Source organism: Etheostoma spectabile, unplaced genomic scaffold (genome assembly GCF_008692095.1).
Source record: "Etheostoma spectabile isolate EspeVRDwgs_2016 unplaced genomic scaffold, UIUC_Espe_1.0 scaffold433, whole genome shotgun sequence".
NCBI classification, from domain to species: Eukaryota; Metazoa; Chordata; class Actinopteri; order Perciformes; family Percidae; genus Etheostoma; species Etheostoma spectabile.
In genome coordinates, this window is record NW_022605608.1 from 230135 (window position 1) to 249721 (window position 19587).

A 19587-nucleotide genomic window follows, 5' to 3' on the forward strand; every position below is an offset into this window, starting at 1 on the left:
AACATTCATGAGCATGTGAATGACCATAGATCTCTCTCTGTAGAGATAATTGCTCTTGCTTTGTTCCCATTTGAGGAAAATGCAAACTGAATTTAACACGCTGCCCTCTGTTGTCTTTGTAGGTGAATCTATCTCGGTCATCAAACATACCGACCCTGTGCCCGACCCTCGTGCCGTCAATCAGGACAAGAAGAACATGCTCTTCTCTGTAAGCTTAACTCTGCACACGCTATCACACATCCTGTTGATGTCCTTCAACATCTTGTCTGTTTAATTGCTGTTAACTTCCTGGAAAAAGTCGCTCCTGTTATTATTTCTAGATGTGTGAGATGCTATCAGATGTACTTGAGCCAACATGTACTATATTACTTGTTATTTCAGGGTACTAACATTGCATCTGGAAAGGCCGTGGGTGTGGTCGTGGCCACGGGTGTTAACACAGAGATTGGTAAGATCCGTGACGAGATGGCGGCCACCGAGCAGGAGAAGACGCCCCTGCAGCAGAAGCTGGATGAGTTTGGCGAGCAGCTGTCAAAGGTCATCTCTCTCATTTGCATCGCCGTGTGGATCATCAACATCGGCCACTTTAACGACCCCGTCCATGGAGGCTCCTGGATCCGCGGCGCCGTCTACTACTTCAAGATTGCCGTGGCACTGGCAGTTGCTGCCATACCCGAGGGTCTTCCTGCTGTCATCACCACCTGCCTGGCCCTGGGCACCCGCCGCATGGCCAAAAAGAATGCCATTGTCCGCAGCCTGCCATCGGTCGAGACCTTGGGCTGCACCTCTGTCATCTGCTCTGACAAGACGGGAACCTTGACCACCAACCAGATGTCTGTGTGCAGAGTGAGTCTCTCACATATGTATGCACACAAACACGGCCGCTCACTCACTCACTCTCACACACTTACACTCTCTCTTGATGCATTGCTGAGCAGGTTGGTCGTCAGTGCTTTGTCATCTTTGTTGTCCCTGTCTGGTGAATGAATAAGGTGACAGCAATTAGAGAAACTGACTGTCAGTCACAGCCAGCATGTTAATACTGTCTGTCCAAACAGAAAGGGGGAGTATTCCTTGTGATCAGGCATTCAGGTTATTGAACACAAAGGCAACATACTGCCGTTTTTCCAATGTACATTGAGGTGTCGGATGACTTGCAGTGCTGCTGTTGCATAACGGACCTTGCGTCACCCAGCCAGCCTGTAGTTCCTTTCTCACTTTCTGGGAGTAACAACCCAGCACTACTTGGCCCCACATTAAGACATTTCAGCGTTTCTTAAAGTTTAATCCTCTTTTGTTGACTGTTCTGTGCTTTCTCCGAAATTTGGCACAGCCTGAATAAGACCGTGGCATTAATGTACAAATTTTATGTGACAGATATTGTACTTGCCATGAGTAAATAGCCTTGTGATTGTGCAATTACTGCTGTTGTCAGTGATCTATAGTGATCCACAAAGAGCCATGTATTAAACTACTGAAAAGAGAAAACATTTGCTCTGAGGAAAAAACCTCTAAAGAGATTTGCTACTTGAATTTACACTCCTGTCTCATAATTTGTATAATTAACGTTTTTATCCATATTGCAGTAAAAAGGCAAGCATTTTCTTCACATACATGCAACATTGAATGATAAATTAACAACATATACTGATGACTAAAAGAATATAAACCTGCATGCAGTTAGACCATGGTTGTGTTAGAAATTTGCATACTAGCGCACTTTATACTAGAGCTGAAATGATTCTGAAGTAATTTGATTACTAAAATTATTATTGCATTTTTTTTGCATTGAAGCTTGTATAATTCATTTAACTGTACACATCCGCATGGATCACTATTACAATTGCCACACAACGTGCTTATGGTGGTGTGGAAGAAAAGAAAGAAAATAGCAAGACAGGCCAGAGAAAATGGCAGAAAGTGTCCAACTCATCATTTCAAGCTGAAACAAAACAAAAACTCGAGTGTGTGAAACCAAACTAGCTTGCCACAACGGCACATTGTCAGTGCTTCAGCAGGAAGCAGCCAGTCTAATGTTACCACCTAATCTGCAGAGCGGTTTCAACACAAGGTAGCATTATCATTTAATGTAAAATTGAGATGAGAGCTCATCCACCATGCCTGGCAGCAATCCCTGGGTTTATTCCGTTACCCTGCAGACTTGGCGGATTTTGCAGCTTACACCCTGAAGTCACTGAGCTAGTTGACTGGTATAGTTAGTTTCCATTTATTTGCCACGTATAACATGTAATAAGTGTATAAAAAGTGAAATGTAATCCTGTCAGTTCCTTGAATTTGTGCATTAAAAACAGAATAATAATAATAATAATAATAATACAAATATGTGTGTGATGGGGGTTGCAGTATAAGTCAGAGTCGGCATTTAGGATCCTAGTAGCCTAAGGGTAGAATCTCCTCCTGAGAATCTCAATGCTGACCTTCTTCCCAACCTTAACAGGGAGAAAAGGCTGTTCCCCTGGTGGTCTGGCTCTTTAATGATTTTTTTCCTAGCCTTTGTCTTGTAGCATCTGGTGTAAATATCTTTTAGGCAGGGTAGGGCTGCATTGCCAAACAGCCAAACAAACCACTGCTTGCTCTATAAGTCTTTTTTTTCAGTCGTTTATTCAAATTTTCATTCAATTAAAATTTTCAGTCATCACAGTCCATAAACAAAACTACACATAAATACATGCAAATAATATTGTATAAAAGTGATAAATTATACAGAAACAAATAAAAAGATACAAAGAAGTGACAAATTTACAACTTCATTAATGCTAATGACAGCAGGAGTTTTAATTAAATGGTGTTGAGTATATACCAGTTATTAAAATAGCTTTCTTATTTGTTACCAATTTAAGAGATTCAAAGTATATGTCAGTTTCAATTTGAAATAATTTAAAACGTGGTCTTGATTTGGATTTTTTTTTTGCTTTGTAAACATGGAACTTACCTAATAAAATAAAGAGATTTACAATACACAAGTAGCAGGGAATTATCGCTGAACCGTTGCAACTCTGCCGTCGCAATGTTAGGCCCGCCCACTAACTCTATACACTATGTGATTGGCCTGACTAGAGTGGTTTTTCCAGTCAACGAAGAGTTGCTAGACGGCACTGGCTGTAAATTACATTACATTTGCTGCCACTAGGGCGCGTCTAGGTTTCAAGGCTATCACACGACTGCATTGATGACAACATTACCGGTCCAAACTACCGTTGAATGAAAATAGTTTATCAGAAATGTAAATCGACGTTATGTCTTCCACTCAGTTTAATATGTAATTTTACTTACTCTTAACTGTACCTTAACATCACTCGCCATCATTCGTAATTAACAACCATTAACTAGTTTAACCTCACAGTCTGCCATCGAACAGTCTGAAGATCAGCAATGCATTTTGTGGCTTTTGAGTATGTCCTTTAAACTGACTTTGACACTTTCTTGCTAATCGAACACATCCTGGCATTTCTCACGTACACAGAATTCACATACTGTGCAGTTGGAACGCACTACTTACTATATTTTACTTAGTATTGATAGTATCTTAGTGCGCAATTACAAACACAGCCCAATATTGTCTTCTTGTCTTATGCAGTGTTTTGCATCCTGATAGAGGGATTTGGTCAGTTAGGAGGACATACTGATTAGCTTGTTATGTGTTAAATAGTAATCGTATGGTTGTGCGTGCGACCCATATGTGCAGGGGTTCGGCCCTGGCCGCAGCAAATGTTGTTCCCCCTCTCTCTCCCCTTTCCTGTCTGGGGCTGTCCTATCAAATAAAAGCCTAAAATCCCCAAAAATGTATGTTAAACAAAAAAATAGTTAGCATGTAATGTTTTGTACTGACCATAATTTAATTTAATTCAGTTGTATTTATAGTGTCTAAATCATAACACAAGTTATCTCAGAATACTTTACAGATTGTGAAAGAGTAGTTCTAAACCACACTTTTATTTTTACTGAGACCCAATCCCCTCAAGAGCAAGTATTCATCAATCTCAAGTGTTTTTTTAAATAAATAATGTCCATAAAATAAGTCTCTAATCATCAGAGAAAAACAGCAGGGCTGGACTAGCTGTCATCCCCTATGTTCTGATATAACCAATCCCTCACAAGCTGTGTGCCTGTAAGGATGAAAGCGTCCAGCAGGAGCAGGCCTGGCACCACGGCTTCTGTCTTTTGGGCACAGCGTCTCTCTTTAATCGCTCCTTGGCAGTCTCTTCTGTTAACTTAAGGAGGAAAACTAAACACCCTTGTTCACATTATGCAGTGTGCCACCTAGCAAAGCCCTCACAGAGAGACAGTGTAACACTGCAGGCTGATCTACTGTCAAAAAGAGCTCTCGCTCTTAAGATCTGCTGGGATTTCTGAGGTTTCTGCTGCCACCTGCTGTGTCAGTTATCAAATGGTGTCTGCGTTTCAAAAAATCACGTTTCTTTTTGTCCCACTTGCTCTCTTGTTCTCCAGATGTTCGTCATCAACAAAGCTGAAGGTGACAGCTGTGCTCTGTCGGAGTTCACCATCACAGGTTCTACCTACGCACCTGAGGGAGAAGTGTGAGTACTTCACAGCTGAATATGTAACAGACAAAACAATTAATGAAACTGAAAATATTTTTTTAAATTGACTGAATTGTAGATTAAAGGATTATTTTATTTTATTTGATAATTTTTATTTTGTATATTTTAATGCAACAATCAAAAAGGTTTTTAATGTTATATGAACTGTACACTCACACACGTACATACGCACAGGTTAATAGTTTGTACTTTCCCTCAGGTACCAGGATGGTAAACCAGTGAAAACCTCCCAGCATGATGCCCTGGTTGAACTGGCTACAATCTGTGCCCTGTGTAATGACTCCTCTCTGGACTTCAACGAGGTCTGAACTCTGTCTTCCTACTTGACATGTCATAAGTGTAGAGTTGTGTGTGTGTGTGTGTACGCTTAATAAGGATCTAACAGACAATAACTCAAACCCACACCACTCCAGTACTAGGTAAATAAAAGAGGAAACAGAAACCTCACTTTTTACAATATGGGACCTTTAACAGATGTACTTTACCAAAACATAATCAATAACTGTTACACACATACACTACTGTTCAGAAGTTTGGGGTCACATTGAAATGTCCTTATTTTTGAAGGAAAAGCACTGTACTTTCAATGAAGATAACTTTAAACTAGTCTTAACTTTGAAGAATACACTCTCTAACATTGCTAATGTGGTAAATGACTATTCTAGCTGCAAATGTCTGGTTTTTGGTGCAATATCTAATAGGTGTATAGAGGCCCATTTACAGCAACTATCACTCCAGTGTCCAATGGTACAATGTGTTGCTCATTGGCTCAGAAGGCTAATTGATTTAGAAAAACCCTGTGCCATCATGTTCACACATCTGAAAACAGTTTAGGTCATTACAGAAGCTACAAAACTGACCTTCCTTTGAGCAGATTGAGTTTCTGGAGCATCACATTTGTGGGGTTAAACGCTCAAAATGGCCAGAAAAAGAGAACTTTCATCTGAAACTCGACAGTCTATTCTGTCCTTAGAAATGAAGGCTATTCAGCGGACATTGCTAAGAAATTGAAGATTTCCTACAACGGTGTGTAATACTCCCTCAGAGGACAGCACAAACAGGCTCTAACCAGAGTAGAAAAAGAAGTGGGAGGCCGCGTGCACAACTGAGACAGAAGATAAGTACATTGAGTCTCTAGTTTGAGAAACAGACGCCTCACAGGTCCAAATGGCATCTTCATTAAATAGTACCCAAAACACCAGTGTCAACATTACAGTGAAGAGGCGCTGCGGGATTCTGGGCTTAGGGCAGAGTGGCAAGAAAAAAGCCATATCTGAGACTGGCCCATAAAAGAAAAAGATGAAGATGGGCCAAAGAACACGGACATTGGACAGAGGAAGACTGGAAAAGTGTTGTGTACGGATGAATCGAAGTTGAGGGTGTTGGATCACAAAGAACGTTTGTGAGACCAGAACAAATGAAAAGATGCTGGGAGAATGCCTGCCATCTGTTAAGCGGTGGAGGTAATATGATGGTCTGGGGTTGCTTTGGTGCTTGTAAGGTGGGAGATTTGTACAGGGTAAAAGGGATTCTGAATAAGGAAGGCTATCACTCATTTTGCTAGTGCTAACTATTTAGAGCAGAAGCAGGCAGCTGGTATCTTATCGGTAAGGAGTGGCCAGCGCAGTCACCAGATCTAACCCCATTGAGCTGTTGTGGGAGCAGCTTGACCGTTATGGTACCGCAGAAGTGCCCATCCACCAATCCAACTGTGGGGAGCTGTTCTGGAAGCGTGGGGTGCAATTTCTCCAGTATCCTCAACAAATTAACAGCTAGAATGCCAAAGGTCTGCAATGCTGGAATTGCTGCAAATGGAGGATTCTTTGACGAAAGCAAAGTTTGATGTAAAAAAAATCTTATTTCAAATACAAATCATTTCTAACCTTGTCAATGTCTTGACTCTATTTCTATTCATTTCAAAACGTATGGTGGTGAATAAGTGTGACTTTTCAGGAAAACACAAAATTGTTTGGGTGACCCCAACTTTGAACGGTAGTGTAGACCTAAAACAACTGTTTAGTGGGATGTTGGTGGGTATCATCTGTTTCAAATAAGCTCTATGGGCAAATCTAAAATGTATCCAATGAGTGTGCACATTTTTTTTTAGATGAGGTAAAAATATTACCGTGAATGTTTTTGGATGTTTCAGGTGAAGGGTGTGTACGAGAAGGTGGGTGAGGCCACGGAGACCGCACTGACCTGTTTGGTGGAGAAGATGAATGTTTTTGACACTGAAGTCCACAACCTGTCCAAGATTGACAGAGCTAATGCCTGCAACTCAGTGAGTGACACCAGCTCCCTCACCTGCACACGCTGCTACTGCTCTCACTCAGCAGGTTTTTCTCACTCCGTCTGTCCTTTTTGTCTGAGCAGGTGATCAAGCAGCTGATGAAGAAGGAGGTCACCCTGGAGTTCTCCAGAGACAGGAAGTCCATGTCTGTCTACTGCACCCCCAACAAGTCTCGTTCTTCCATGGGCAAGATGTTTGTCAAGGTATACTGAAAGAAACGTACAGAGAACTAGTCGATAGCTTTGCTTTTGATGCCTGACAGCCAGTGTTAAAATGCGACGAAGTACTTTTACTCAAATACTGTACTTGGGTACAAATTTGAGGTACTTGTACTTCACTTGAGTCTTTTCTTTTAATGCTATGTTCTACTTCTACTCCACTACATTTCAAAGAGAAATATTGTACTTTTTACTCTAATTGATTCATCTGACTGCTTTAGTTACTAGATACTTTACAAATTTAGATTTTGGCACACAAAACGCTTGAAGTTATTAAAATGTTTTATTATAAATTAAACTTCCCAACAATATAACCTCCTACAAGTACAGCTGAAATGATTAGACAATTGAACATTGAGTTGATTGACAGAACTGTTTTGATTGTCTCTTTTTTCTAAAATATGTTGATTTTTCTGCATTGAGTACTTTCACATATAATACTAAAAGTACATTTTTCTGATGATACTTACATACAGTACTTTCAGTGCTGGACGTTTACTTAACAGAGTATTTTTACAGTGTGGTATGAGTACTTTAACTTAAGTAAAGGATCTGAATACTTCTTCCACCACTGCTGACAGTCTGCTACCATGTTGTGAATATGTTATTCCTATGCTCTACTCCAAAGGGGGCCCCAGAGGGAGTTATTGAGAGGTGCACCCACATCAGAGTTGGCAACAGCAAAGTTCCCTTAAGCAAAGGAATCAAGGAAAAGATCATGTCTGTGATCCGTGAGTACGGGACAGGACGTGACACCCTTAGGTGCCTGGCTCTTGCCACACGAGACAGCCCACCCAAAATGGAGGACATGATTCTGTCAGACCCTATCAAATTCGCGGCATACGAGGTGAGATTTTTTTATGTAACGTTTGGTACAATTGTTTGGATGTTTTAATAAACATAGCTGGATTTGGTGTCTACTTGTGGAGTATTCTTTTCAGTCCCAGGATTGAGTCACGTCTTTGTCTCTCTGCCTCCAGTCCGACCTGACCTTCGTCGGCTGTGTCGGCATGTTGGACCCTCCCAGACAGGAGGTGGCTGCTTCCATTAAGCTGTGCCGCCAAGCCGGTATCCGCGTCATCATGATCACAGGAGATAACAAGGGCACAGCTGTGGCAATCTGCCGTCGCATTGGGATCCTGAGCGAGGAGGATGATGTCGAGCAAATGGCCTTCACCGGGCGGGAGTTTGACGAACTTTCGCCCGCTGCTCAGCGTGATGCTGTGACTAACGCTCGCTGTTTTGCCCGCGTTGAGCCTTCCCATAAGTCCAAGATTGTTGAGATCCTGCAAGGATTTGACGAGATCACTGCTATGGTATGAAGTCTGAAATCAGCAGAGTTTCCTACTGATCATTAGTGTTTTCTCGTTTTATTTGAAGTAGCCTGGGTTTACAAGCGTCTATATTTTGGTTGTGAAGTTGGTCTTAATTGGTAATTAGTCGTTATTGGTTTAGGGTTCAAGGTGGAGGCTGGGGGTGTGGCCTTGACCAACTGCCACTTTGCTCGTTTGAAAGCCATGATGTCTCTCTCTCTCTCTCATGGGTGGGACAAATTGGGCGGGCAATGCAGAGAAAGGGGAGGTAACCTTGCCCCTTATGACCTCATAAGGAACAAGATTCCAGATCGGCCCATCTGAGCTTTAATTTTCTCAAAAGCAGAGCAGGATACCTAGGGCTCGGTTTACACCTTTCGCCATTTCTAGCCACTGGGGGACCATAGGCAGGCTAAAAATAACTCGTGAAGTGAAATTGTCATGCCATGGGACCTTTTAAACATGTTGAAACCTGTAGGTATCCTGTCTTTGTTGGCCTTGGAAACGTCATGTATATTGGATTGATTTGCTTGTGTTAGAGCAAAGAAATCACTCTTCTGTAACAAAATATTTCTCCCCAGACAGGTGATGGAGTGAATGATGCCCCTGCTTTGAAGAAGGCAGAGATTGGCATCTCCATGGGCTCTGGCACTGCCGTGGCCAAGTCAGCCTCTGAGATGGTCCTCGCCGATGACAACTTTTCTTCCATTGTGGCCGCTGTTGAAGAAGGCAGAGCTATCTACAATAACATGAAGCAGTTCATCAGATACCTTATCTCCTCCAACGTGGGGGAGGTCGTCTGGTGAGTCATGACCCTAGATTTGGATTTATTTTCGATTTTGTGTCAGTACAGTTGCTAACTGGAGTTATTTCTCCTGATAGCATCTTCCTTACTGCGGCGCTGGGCTTTCCCGAGGCTCTGATACCTGTTCAGCTGCTCTGGGTCAACCTGGTGACTGATGGCCTCCCTGCCACCGCCCTGGGCTTCAACCCCCCAGACCTAGACATAATGGAGAAGCCTCCTCGTAATGCTAAGGAGCCCCTCATCTCTGGCTGGCTCTTCTTCAGATACCTGGCCATTGGATGTAAGATGATAATGGAAAAGGATGGAAGGATAATAACATCAGAAGAATATCTGGTTTGCCGTCATGCAGTTTAACAAATAGGTAATTTGTGAATGATGATGTTTGGTGTCTTTGCTCATAGGCTATGTGGGAGCAGCCACAGTGGGAGCGGCTGCCTGGTGGTTTACAGTGTCTGAAGATGGACCTCAACTCACTCTGTACCAGCTGGTAAGTCTGCCTGTCCGATTGTTTATGCTTCAGATCCCCCCCCCCCGCTCTCTTCCGCTCCCTCACTCCCCTGCTTTCCTCCCTGCAGAGCCACTTCCTCCAGTGCGCCCCTGACAACCCAGACTTTGATGGCCTGGACTGCCACGTGTTTGAGTCGCCCTACCCAATGACCATGGCCCTGTCTGTGCTCGTCACCATTGAGATGTGCAATGCTCTCAACAGGTAGCTGTGTGCCACTCCGAAACATCAAAGCTCTTGTCTAAGGATAATTTGCAGTCATTGAAGGAAGGGCAAACCGTATAAATGAATTACCATCTGTGTTCTCTCTTCTGTCCAGTCTGTCGGAGAACCAGTCTCTTCTGCGGATGCCACCCTGGGAGAACATTTGGCTCTTGGGGGCCATCTGCCTCTCCATGTCCCTCCACTTCCTCATCCTCTATGTGGAACCTCTACCTGTGAGTTTTTACAAAACTAGTTAGTTCAAATATGACTCAATGGGGCTGTCATTTAAAGACAAAACTCAGAAATGAGCTGCCTGCTTGATGGTCCAGTTAACTACTGCAGGACACAGGTTGTGTTTCAGGAGTTACTTCTCCACTGTCTGTGCTACATTCCAGTTTTGTTCCGTCCTCCGCCATGCGCCACACCACACCAGGAGCGTCTTGCTGCCCGACTCGCGGATTATATTGTCTCTACAAGTACTTTACAGAACAATCACATGTTTATCAAGCTAGAATCTACCTTCCACTCCAAGCACTCCTGTAGTCAAACTCCATTCCTTCTCTTTTCTGGCATTCTCTATTATGTTTTTCCACCTCCAAGATTCAATTCATTTCAATTTTATTTATAGTATCAATTCATAACAAGAGTTATCTCGAAACACTTTACAGATAGAGTAGGTCTAGACCACACTCTATAATTCACAAGGAGCGCACAGTTCTAGTAGTCTCCTCCAGAGCAAGCAACAGTGCAGTGGCGAGGAAAAACTTCCTTTTAGGAAGAAACCTTGGCCAGACCCAGGCTCTTGGAGGCGGTGTCTGACGGGCCGGTCCGTGGTGTTGTAGAGGAGACATACCCGTAAACGATATTGGGGGGTGTCTTTTGGTAATTTGACTGGATGCTCTCGCTGTATCACTGCCTACCTGGCTGTCCAAACGCCCCGCGGCTCGCGTGAATATAGACCTGGCGCGGATCTTTAGCAGAGCGAAGAACTGCTTCACGCAAATAGGGGTCTTGTGCTTCTTATTGCCCCCTAGTGGTTTTATGGCTTCCTTACAGACATGCAATGAAACTGATGAGTTATCTTTTAAATAAAAGGAAAAAAAATATGTATTTGCTTAAAATTAGATGGGTGACAGTAGGGACACAATCAGGAAATAATGAAAGAGAGATGTCCTCGGCACAAACCTTTGCGTTGCGATCACAGTATAAAATATGTGTTTTAAAGGAATAGTTCAACATTTTGGAAATACACTTGTTTTCTTTCTTGCAAAGAGTTAAATAAGAAGACGTATACCACTCATGTCTGTCCGTTATGTATGAAGGTATTCTGGCTTTCTCCAAAAGTAAATAAAATCCTTGTAAAGCTGGACTATTTGTTGACTGGGGCTGTGACTTCCTAGAGTCATCAATGTGAGGTTGCAAGGCCTGCTGAAACTCCAGCAAGTCACTGGTCAAGCCAAGAAAAAGTCCGGTACATGAACCAAATTACGCTTTGTTTTTTGTAAGGATTAAACAAATGGAATATGACATGTCCATTAGTGAACTTTAGAGGTTCTGACAAGTGGATTTTGTCTCCTTGGACAGAAGCGGGCTACTACTTGGATATGCTAAGTTAAGCTAACCATCTTCTGGCTGTAGCTTCATATTTAACAGACGTGAGAGGGGTATCACTCTTCTCATCAAACTCGGCAAGAACATGAACAAGTCTATTTCCCCACAAGTTGAATTATTTCTTCAAGCACTAGGTCAGTGATTCTCAAATGGGGGTACACATGGCCCGATGGGGTACTTCAGAGTACTACAGGGGATGTGTGAGATTTCATTTCAAATGTTTAAAAAATATATTAGTCATCCATAATTAATATCGTAAGTATACTATAAAAAATGAATGTGATGGATTCTAGTCAAGTGAAACAGCATCTAGGTGTGTTTCAGTTACAGGGTTGTTGTTTAGTAAATCAGACACAAATGGTGAAGGCTGTAATGCTCTTCTTTAAATAGGCTTTTCATTTTCTACCAAAAATGTTTTGAGCTGGTAGGGGGTACATGGCTGAAAAAAAAAAAAAAATTCAAAGGGGGGTAAGTTATTAAAAAAAAAAACACCTTGATATTCGCTGCACTAGGCCACTCTGCAACCCCATACCATCCACCTACATGCCCCTTCATGTACTGTAGGGTGACATTTTAAGGGGGAGAGGTTGATCTGTTCTGACACAATGTGCACTCCTAATCCCGTTTAAAAAAACAACAACAACAACAACCTGGCTGTAATGTTACATTATGAATGCTGTCATGCTCTCTCCCAGGTCATCTTCCAGATCACCCCTCTGGACACGACCCAGTGGATGATGGTGCTGAAGATCTCCCTGCCCGTCATCCTGCTGGACGAGCTGCTTAAGTTTGTGGCCAGGAACTACTTGGACTTTGGTAAACAGCTGGAGAAGCCGGCCAGCAAAGGCTGCTCTCTGTCTGCATGTGCCGAGGGCATCTCGTGGCCCTTCGTGGCCATCTCCCTGCCCCTTTTGCTGTGGATCTACAGCACCGACACTAACGTGTCTGCCATGTTGTGGCCCTGACTGACTCCAGCACACTACCCTCCCTGTGCACCAGTGTGAAGTGGACATTAACACACACACACACACACACACACACATACATATCTAACACAGTTACATTAACTCGGAACAACTTACAGTCAACACTTGCACCTGCTCTGACAGTCTGTCTTCTGTCAAATCTTTTGTATTTAGGACATTTTCACCGATACATATTTTTTTTGGGGGGGGGACTGGGGATTAGTCATATTTTAATGACTTACATTATGTCCATGTGTTTTATTTGACCATTTACGCTTTTCTCTCTTTTGATCCTCTGTTTGGAACAGAGACAGATGCCCACCCTGTCTGAGCTATTTGTTGAGCTGTACAGAGAATTGACACTATTTTATGATAATTCATATTTTGTAATTTTTAGGGAAAAGGATGTGGGAACAAGAATGCTGGGTGTGAAGAGGATGTAATTCTAAAGACCGTATAGGACAATACTAGTTTTGGGGCAAAGACTTGAATATCTACACTACCGGTCAAAAGTTTGGGGTCACTTAGAAATTTCCATTGCACTCCATTAAAGACAGAATACCAGCTGAGATCAGTTGCAATGTTTTTTTAACCAGCGCAGCAGTTTTCAGATTACATTGATTATGTGCTTACATAATTGCAAAAGGGTTCTTCAATGTTTTCTCAGTAAGTTTGTAAAAATGATACCATATTACTAAACAGATGAACATTGGATGAATGGTCGCTGATAATGTGCAATGTAGATATTGCATTAAAGATCAGCCCCCCCCACTCAGATCAGCTGGTATTGTGTGTATAATGGAGTGGAATGGAAATTTGTAAGTGACCCCAAACCTTTGCCCGGTAGTGTATTTACCCTGGCAGGAATCCCTAAAGTCATTTTTGAGCTCCATGCAGTATCATTCATTATTTTCTGCATTAGGCAGAGCACAGCTACCTCAATGCTGTTAATACAACCATTACTACACATTTGTCTTAATCATTTCAGTGTTGAGGTAAGCACCAATTTTTGTTTTGCAATAGAGACAAAGTCCTCGCACACATTGTAATGTTTTTCTAATATATTTTCCATTTTTCTTTTTGTTATTGGAGGGAAACAAGGACAACAATACGTAACCAATAGGATACAGGGCAATTTTTGATAAAAGTCTGTTGTTAAATTTGTTTACTTGAAGGAAAAAAAAAACACATTTGTCTTGATTTAGTTTTAAGTCAGACTTTTGAGATTCATTCTCAACTTTCAATCTTAATTTTGCATCTTAATAACCGTTATCTTTATAATGTATGTTTAATGTGCACATACTGTACTTGAATATGTAAAAAGGCACCAAGATGCTGTTAGTCTTATCAACTGAGCACAACATGGACAGCCGGTCATTGGAAAAGTCTGTCTATCTGTACATAGCACACCAAGTACAATCTCTGGATGGATTTGTTTTGTTGTTGCTGTCAACGCGCTCCATTCATCTACACTAGCTTACTTAAGCGTGGTCTCAGCCTTTCTGCTTGCCTGCTCGAATAATACCAAGCCAGTGAGTGCTTTGTGTTTGTTAGTTCTAATTGTTGTTTCTTCCAATGCCTCCCCCCTGTTTACCTGCAGAGTGAGTACACTTTGACCTGCATGTTAACTAGCACTCTTTATGTGGTTGCACACACAGCTTTGCTGTCTGTCATTGCTCATGTGACAGTGACAGCAATAACAGCTCCTGATATCTTTGATAGGACCAGCTTCTATTTTCTTCTTCTTTGTAAATATACTTTTAATGGTACTAGAGGAGAAAAATGAAGGTGTTTGAGAGTTGTTGTTTTTTTTGAAAATGCCTTCAATGTCACCAAGTGCCAGGTACACACTGAGTAGAAATAGGAGCCTTTTTGCATTTTAAACCGGACCAGTCACTGATGCTGGTTATTTTTGACTGTAGACTGGCTGCATGTTTCAGCAACTGGCATAGACACTGACATTTAAGTGCCCCAACACCATTACAGGACATGGTGCTGTTTTATTTATACATCTTATTTTTTATTTTTTTATTCCATTTGTCTTTTGATCTAATCTTCTGCCTGCCCATATCATGACCTTTTATATATTTGCTCTTCTAATTAAGTATAATAAGTAGTGATGAATTTGAATGATTTGCTGCTCTAATGCTTTTACTCTGGCCTGTGATTCTTGTCCACTGATTGTGATTCTTCCTCTCTCTTTTTCTTTACAGAAAAGGCCAAGTAAGCCCACCTCTTCTCTAAATTCCTAGCAGAAACTTTGGTTTTGTTTTGTGTTGTGCATGTGTGTTTTGGGCAGCACATCCTACAAGAGCTGCATGTCAGTTAAATAATATGAAGACAGAGGCTCATAAAGTTCATTCATCCTTTTTATAGAATGGCCATTAATAAATAAATGTCTGAAAAGTAGCCAACGCCACTCCATCGGTTCTTCCATCCTCTTGCATGAAGAGCCTTAGATTAGGATCCAATTCTCATGCCATCTTTTTAGACAGAGATCCTGGTACTGCGTACAGTCAACCGTACATTATTCCATGGTGCATGTCCGCTGAATCAGCCATCTGTTTTACCAGACTTGTGTAATAGACGACGTATAGTATTGGTAAATAGAATAGACATTCGTCAAATAGTTCATCTTTCCTAAGGAAATACTTTTATGGAATATTTAAAAACTAAACACCCTTTTTTGCTTTGCACTGAGATGTGCAACATGTTCGGAGCAGATTCTGCCTTAGTTGGGAAGGCGGGCGTGGAGCGGTGCAGCGATGCATTCGTGTAACCATGACAACGCCAGGCAGTTGCTCCACTGGCAGTTTTTGCCAAACTGCTGTACTGTATTTTCAGAGATGATTGTACGATTTGTCACATGAACTTTAGTTTCAGGTAAATAAAACTGTCATACATGAAGAGTTTACTCACTGGTCGTCCTGGTGTCATTGAACAATATTTAGGGTAATGTGCTGTCTACCACTTTTTAAAAGAAACTGGACTACTCCGTGTCAAGTGAGAGTGTTTAATAATTTTATTATACACTTTAAAAAATATGTACAAAATACTATAAACATTTATCTTGAAATGGTTAAGTAACACTTGAGTCAATCGTAGGGTTATTTTGACACAAAGGCAGGCTCAACAGACAACACACCAAAAATAACAAGCATGTACATTACATGACATTCTCGTGACAAATTCAAATTAATATATTTTAAAGAGCAGCGGAATTATGGTAAATAGTCACTTTTCAACAGACCCGTTTGCCTGTCAGAGACAAAGTTTTGGCAAATCCACAACCTTCATTGTGATTTGCAACTTCTTCTCTGCAGCAAACACGCGTCAGTCCCTCCGGTTACACGCGAAGGACAACTCCGGACACTTCCAATCACACTATTTGATTCTGACAATTGTTACTTTCTACTTTTCATGGTACACATTTTTCCTGGGAAAAGCACACCAGCATACTTAACTCAACCCCAAAAAAGATCCTATTTTATTTTAACACACTGACACTCACTTTGTGATGAATATATTTACCTTAAAGTTGTACTTTGCTCTACCTGGTACACTGGTGCATATAGGTAGCCAGCAAAGATGAAACAATGAATTGCTGGGAAAAAATGACAGAGTCAGGGATATGTACGGTAATTTTCACAATTATTGAACAATCAAGATGTTGAACACAACATTGTGATTGTCTTTGGGGTTTGAGTGTTGGCTGGTCCTCAGAGTGTATGGGACAGCTGTATAGACGAGCGAACGAGGCTCACCTAGCTCCACGGTGAAGTGGTTGATAAGGTTGTCAGAATGTTGGGGAAGTAGCATCCCAGGCCACCCTGTCCTGTTTGACGGACGATGGCTGAAGGCTTCCCGCAGGCTGTAGTGCGTTAGAAGTGACCGTGTATCCTTCAGTGGCCAGGGTCACTGCATGCCAAACCACTGTTCCTGATCCGCCCACTGGGCTGCTTCACTGTCACTGCCCTCCAGATCTCCGTCCTCCCCGCTGCCCTCCATGTCGTCACCGTCCAGCTCCACCGTGGCATCCGTGGGGCTCTCCTCCTTCTCCATCTTTTGCATGCCTTCTAAAGACTTCTGGTCATTGGGATCCAGGCTTGGAAGAGAAAAAAATTTAAATGCACAAACTGACATTAAGAGGAAAAAAAAACAAAAAATAACAATCCCCCCCCCCATCATAAAGTAGCTACAAACATTTCATAGCAACTGGGGGTGGAACGGTTCACACATTTCATGGTTTAGTTCATTTGGTACGGTTTGATACAGAGGGTGGGAAAGGCCAATTTCACCTTTCTTTATTTATATAAAAAATAGCCACATTATAGACTTAGGCAATTCAAATAAAGTGAAGCATAAACTAGTACTCTTTTTAAAACAACTGTAGTATAACATGTCAGTTCTTAATGGAAACAGTGCAGTCTTTAAAATACTATGGAATAAATATGGCTGGATTTATTTTAAAGGGAAAGTGCCACTGTGTTATTAAAATAAAAACTCATCAAGTGCAACATAATCCAAAAACACACTGTACACCGTTTTCAAAACAACACTACTCTGTTCCTTTTCATGCTCCTCTGCAAAAACAATACAGCTCGAGATTTACTGTGTTGCTGAAATGTCTCCGGAGATTATAGATTATAGTAACATTCCTTTAATCATACACTGAAATTCTCCACGACTGCATATCTTTCGCCATAAACACGCCCAATGGGGTAACTGTGGACTGGATTGTAGTGCTTGGATCTGCATGGAGAGTAGACTTGGCGATATGGAGAAAATCAAATATCACGATATTTTGGACAAAACACCTCAATATTGATACTGTAGGGTTGACTATTGGTACTTTCACAAAAGATTTTCAGAATGAGATTTTTTGCCAAATACTCATCAGTAATGTGGATGATAATGACTAAGTGGGTAAAGGCAAATAAGCTAGACTAGTCAGAAAATGACATCACTTTACTGTAATGCAGCCTTTAAAAACAGGAAAAGACAACACTTATACCATATTACAATCTCATCTTGTATCACGATATCAACATAAAATGGATATACTGCCTAGCCCTAATGGAGAGGCTGTTTAAACGCTGCGGGAAGAAGGAGTTGCTGTGTCATCATATTCACAGCCACACTTTGTTAGGTAACCCTACATCTGTAATGCTGTCGTACAGTGGACAGAGACTGACTGACAGCTGCACTCAACATCATCCGCTTCTGCACAAGCCTGTTTGACTGAAACCTTTGAGGTTAAAATGAGCTGAACCACACCCCGCCCTACGGTACGCGACCACAGGGCCGAACGGTTCGAACCGCTCCATGCCTAACAGTCACTTATTCTCCAAGATTAGATGTATTATTACTATGATTGGAACTAGAGAGCAATTCCCGGTTACCTCAGCGCTATGCTGTACTGATCCATGGCTTCTTGGTAATCGTTGACAGCCACCAGGAAATCTCCCAGCATTCTGTGCAGGACACAATCACTCTGATTGGCCAGGGCGTTCCGGAGGAGAGCGATCCCTTCTTCGTGTTTCTGTTCCCGACCTTATCCAAAAATATATTGATATATTCATTTTATTTATATAACTGAAAGCAGTTTAATTTCTTGGAACTATGTCACTACTTCAGCTGCCAAGTTCATTTGTAAAAAATCCTTTTCTACAGTAGCACCATGGTACGTACTGAGCAGTTCAGCCTTCTTGACCACAGCCTTGGTGTAGTCGGGTCTCTGGGCCAGAGCTTTGTCCAGCAGGGTTTTGGCTTTCTCCTGAGTCACCGGATCCTCCAGGCACACCGTGGCCAGGATGGTCAGAGTTTGTGCGTTGGCCCCTAGAGTCTTATAGATATTATTGGCCATCCCCATAGCCTCTCGAATCCCATTGGATGCCAGGTAACAGTCAATCAGACCTGGAAAAGGCACAGTTACTATTAGTCTTTTCTGAGGACTTGGTTAACCGCTCCTTTAGATCTCTGCAGGGTAAATCTAGACAGCTAGCTAGACTATCTGGCCAATCTGAGTTTTCTGTTGACAACTAAACCAACTTTTGAACGTACACCTTCCACCAAAACAAGTTCTTTCCTGAAGCTACTTTGCAGAGGCGCCGGTTCTCCGTACGGTGGTTAGCGCCGGCCAAGATGATTGTGATTGGTTTAAAGAAATACCTTTAAACCAGAGTACATTTTTCTCCCATCCCAGAATGCTGTTTGGACTAGCCAGACCCTCCTCCACAGCGCTGTAGAGGAAGCTCTGACAATGTGACACTAAAGGAAATCTATTGATTTATGAAATCCTTATCTCTGTCTGCATTGTATGGAACTAGAAGACCTAAGGAATCCATTGGTACAAACCATGTAATGCTGAAAGGGGGTTTAATAACACTTTGAAGTTAGGCTTTTATTTTGGTGAGAGGAAAACTGCCATGGCCATAAAAGGGGTCCCTTGTACTTTATTGTGTGTCCATGTCAAATAAAAAGTACATTAATCTAATTGGTTTGGGGTCAACTCTTAATGTAAACATTGAGGGAACCTTTATTGTAGAATCTCTTTCATATCCAAGCTACACTGGTTTTGCAACTGAAATATCCCAAATCAACATTGAAACAGAAATGTAATCTAAACGGGACCTTGTGAATCGGAGTCAAATCGGGAAAACAGTGATACCCAGCCTTAAATGAAGGCATTAGACCATACAAACCTTCATAGCAGTCGAGCCTGCAGGGGGCCAAGCGCATGGCCTCCCTGAAATGGATGATGGCTTCTTGAACGCGACCCATGTTCCGCAGGGCTGCCCCCTTCAGGAGGAGAGCCTGGACACTGTTGCTGTTCAGCTGGATGGCCTTCGCTCCCAGGTACAGGGCTCTGGAGTAACGCTTGCTATAAAAGCTGTGACAACTGAACAACAGAAACAAATTCAAAAGGATTACAAAGATTCAAAATCCTTCATTAATCCCCACAACAGGGAAATTCACAGTGTTACAGTGGCGAGGGGTAGTGGAAAAAAGGACACTACAGATAAACAGACAAATAAATAGAAGTAAAGAGTGTGTGTGTGTGTGTGTGTGTGTGTGTGTGTGTGTGTGTGTG

General features: G+C 42.0%; 2 protein-coding genes across 3 annotated transcripts in view; one reads left to right on the forward strand and one right to left on the reverse strand.

Moving 5' to 3' along the window:
* The window catches only part of LOC116686654 (sarcoplasmic/endoplasmic reticulum calcium ATPase 2), a 32790-nt gene extending 17382 nt beyond the window's left edge, over positions 1-15408 (forward strand). The window contains exons 7-21 of one of the 2 annotated variants that reach the window (XM_032511675.1): positions 123-208; positions 382-846; positions 4471-4559; positions 4783-4885; positions 6733-6864; positions 6957-7076; positions 7720-7938; positions 8072-8407; positions 8986-9206; positions 9287-9489; positions 9611-9696; positions 9785-9918; positions 10034-10151; positions 12225-12345; positions 14708-15408. In XM_032511675.1, the coding sequence (XP_032367566.1) occupies positions 123-208; positions 382-846; positions 4471-4559; positions 4783-4885; positions 6733-6864; positions 6957-7076; positions 7720-7938; positions 8072-8407; positions 8986-9206; positions 9287-9489; positions 9611-9696; positions 9785-9918; positions 10034-10151; positions 12225-12345; positions 14708-14721 (2447 nt within the window). In that variant the 3' untranslated portion in view covers positions 14722-15408. Of the gene's footprint in view, positions 1-122; positions 209-381; positions 847-4470; positions 4560-4782; positions 4886-6732; positions 6865-6956; positions 7077-7719; positions 7939-8071; positions 8408-8985; positions 9207-9286; positions 9490-9610; positions 9697-9784; positions 9919-10033; positions 10152-12224; positions 12992-14707 lie in introns of those variants that run through there. The other variant, XM_032511674.1, reaches the window with a different exon arrangement.
* A 196-nt stretch (positions 15409-15604) lies between these two features.
* Positions 15605-19587, reverse strand: part of LOC116686657 (anaphase-promoting complex subunit 7) — a 10406-nt gene continuing 6423 nt past the window's right edge. The window contains exons 8-11 of the mRNA XM_032511680.1: positions 19199-19395; positions 18186-18410; positions 17897-18047; positions 15605-16599 (exon numbers count right to left, since the gene is read on the reverse strand). Coding sequence (XP_032367571.1) covers positions 16410-16599; positions 17897-18047; positions 18186-18410; positions 19199-19395 — 763 coding nt within the window. The 3' untranslated portion in view covers positions 15605-16409. The remainder of the gene's footprint in view (positions 16600-17896; positions 18048-18185; positions 18411-19198; positions 19396-19587) is intronic.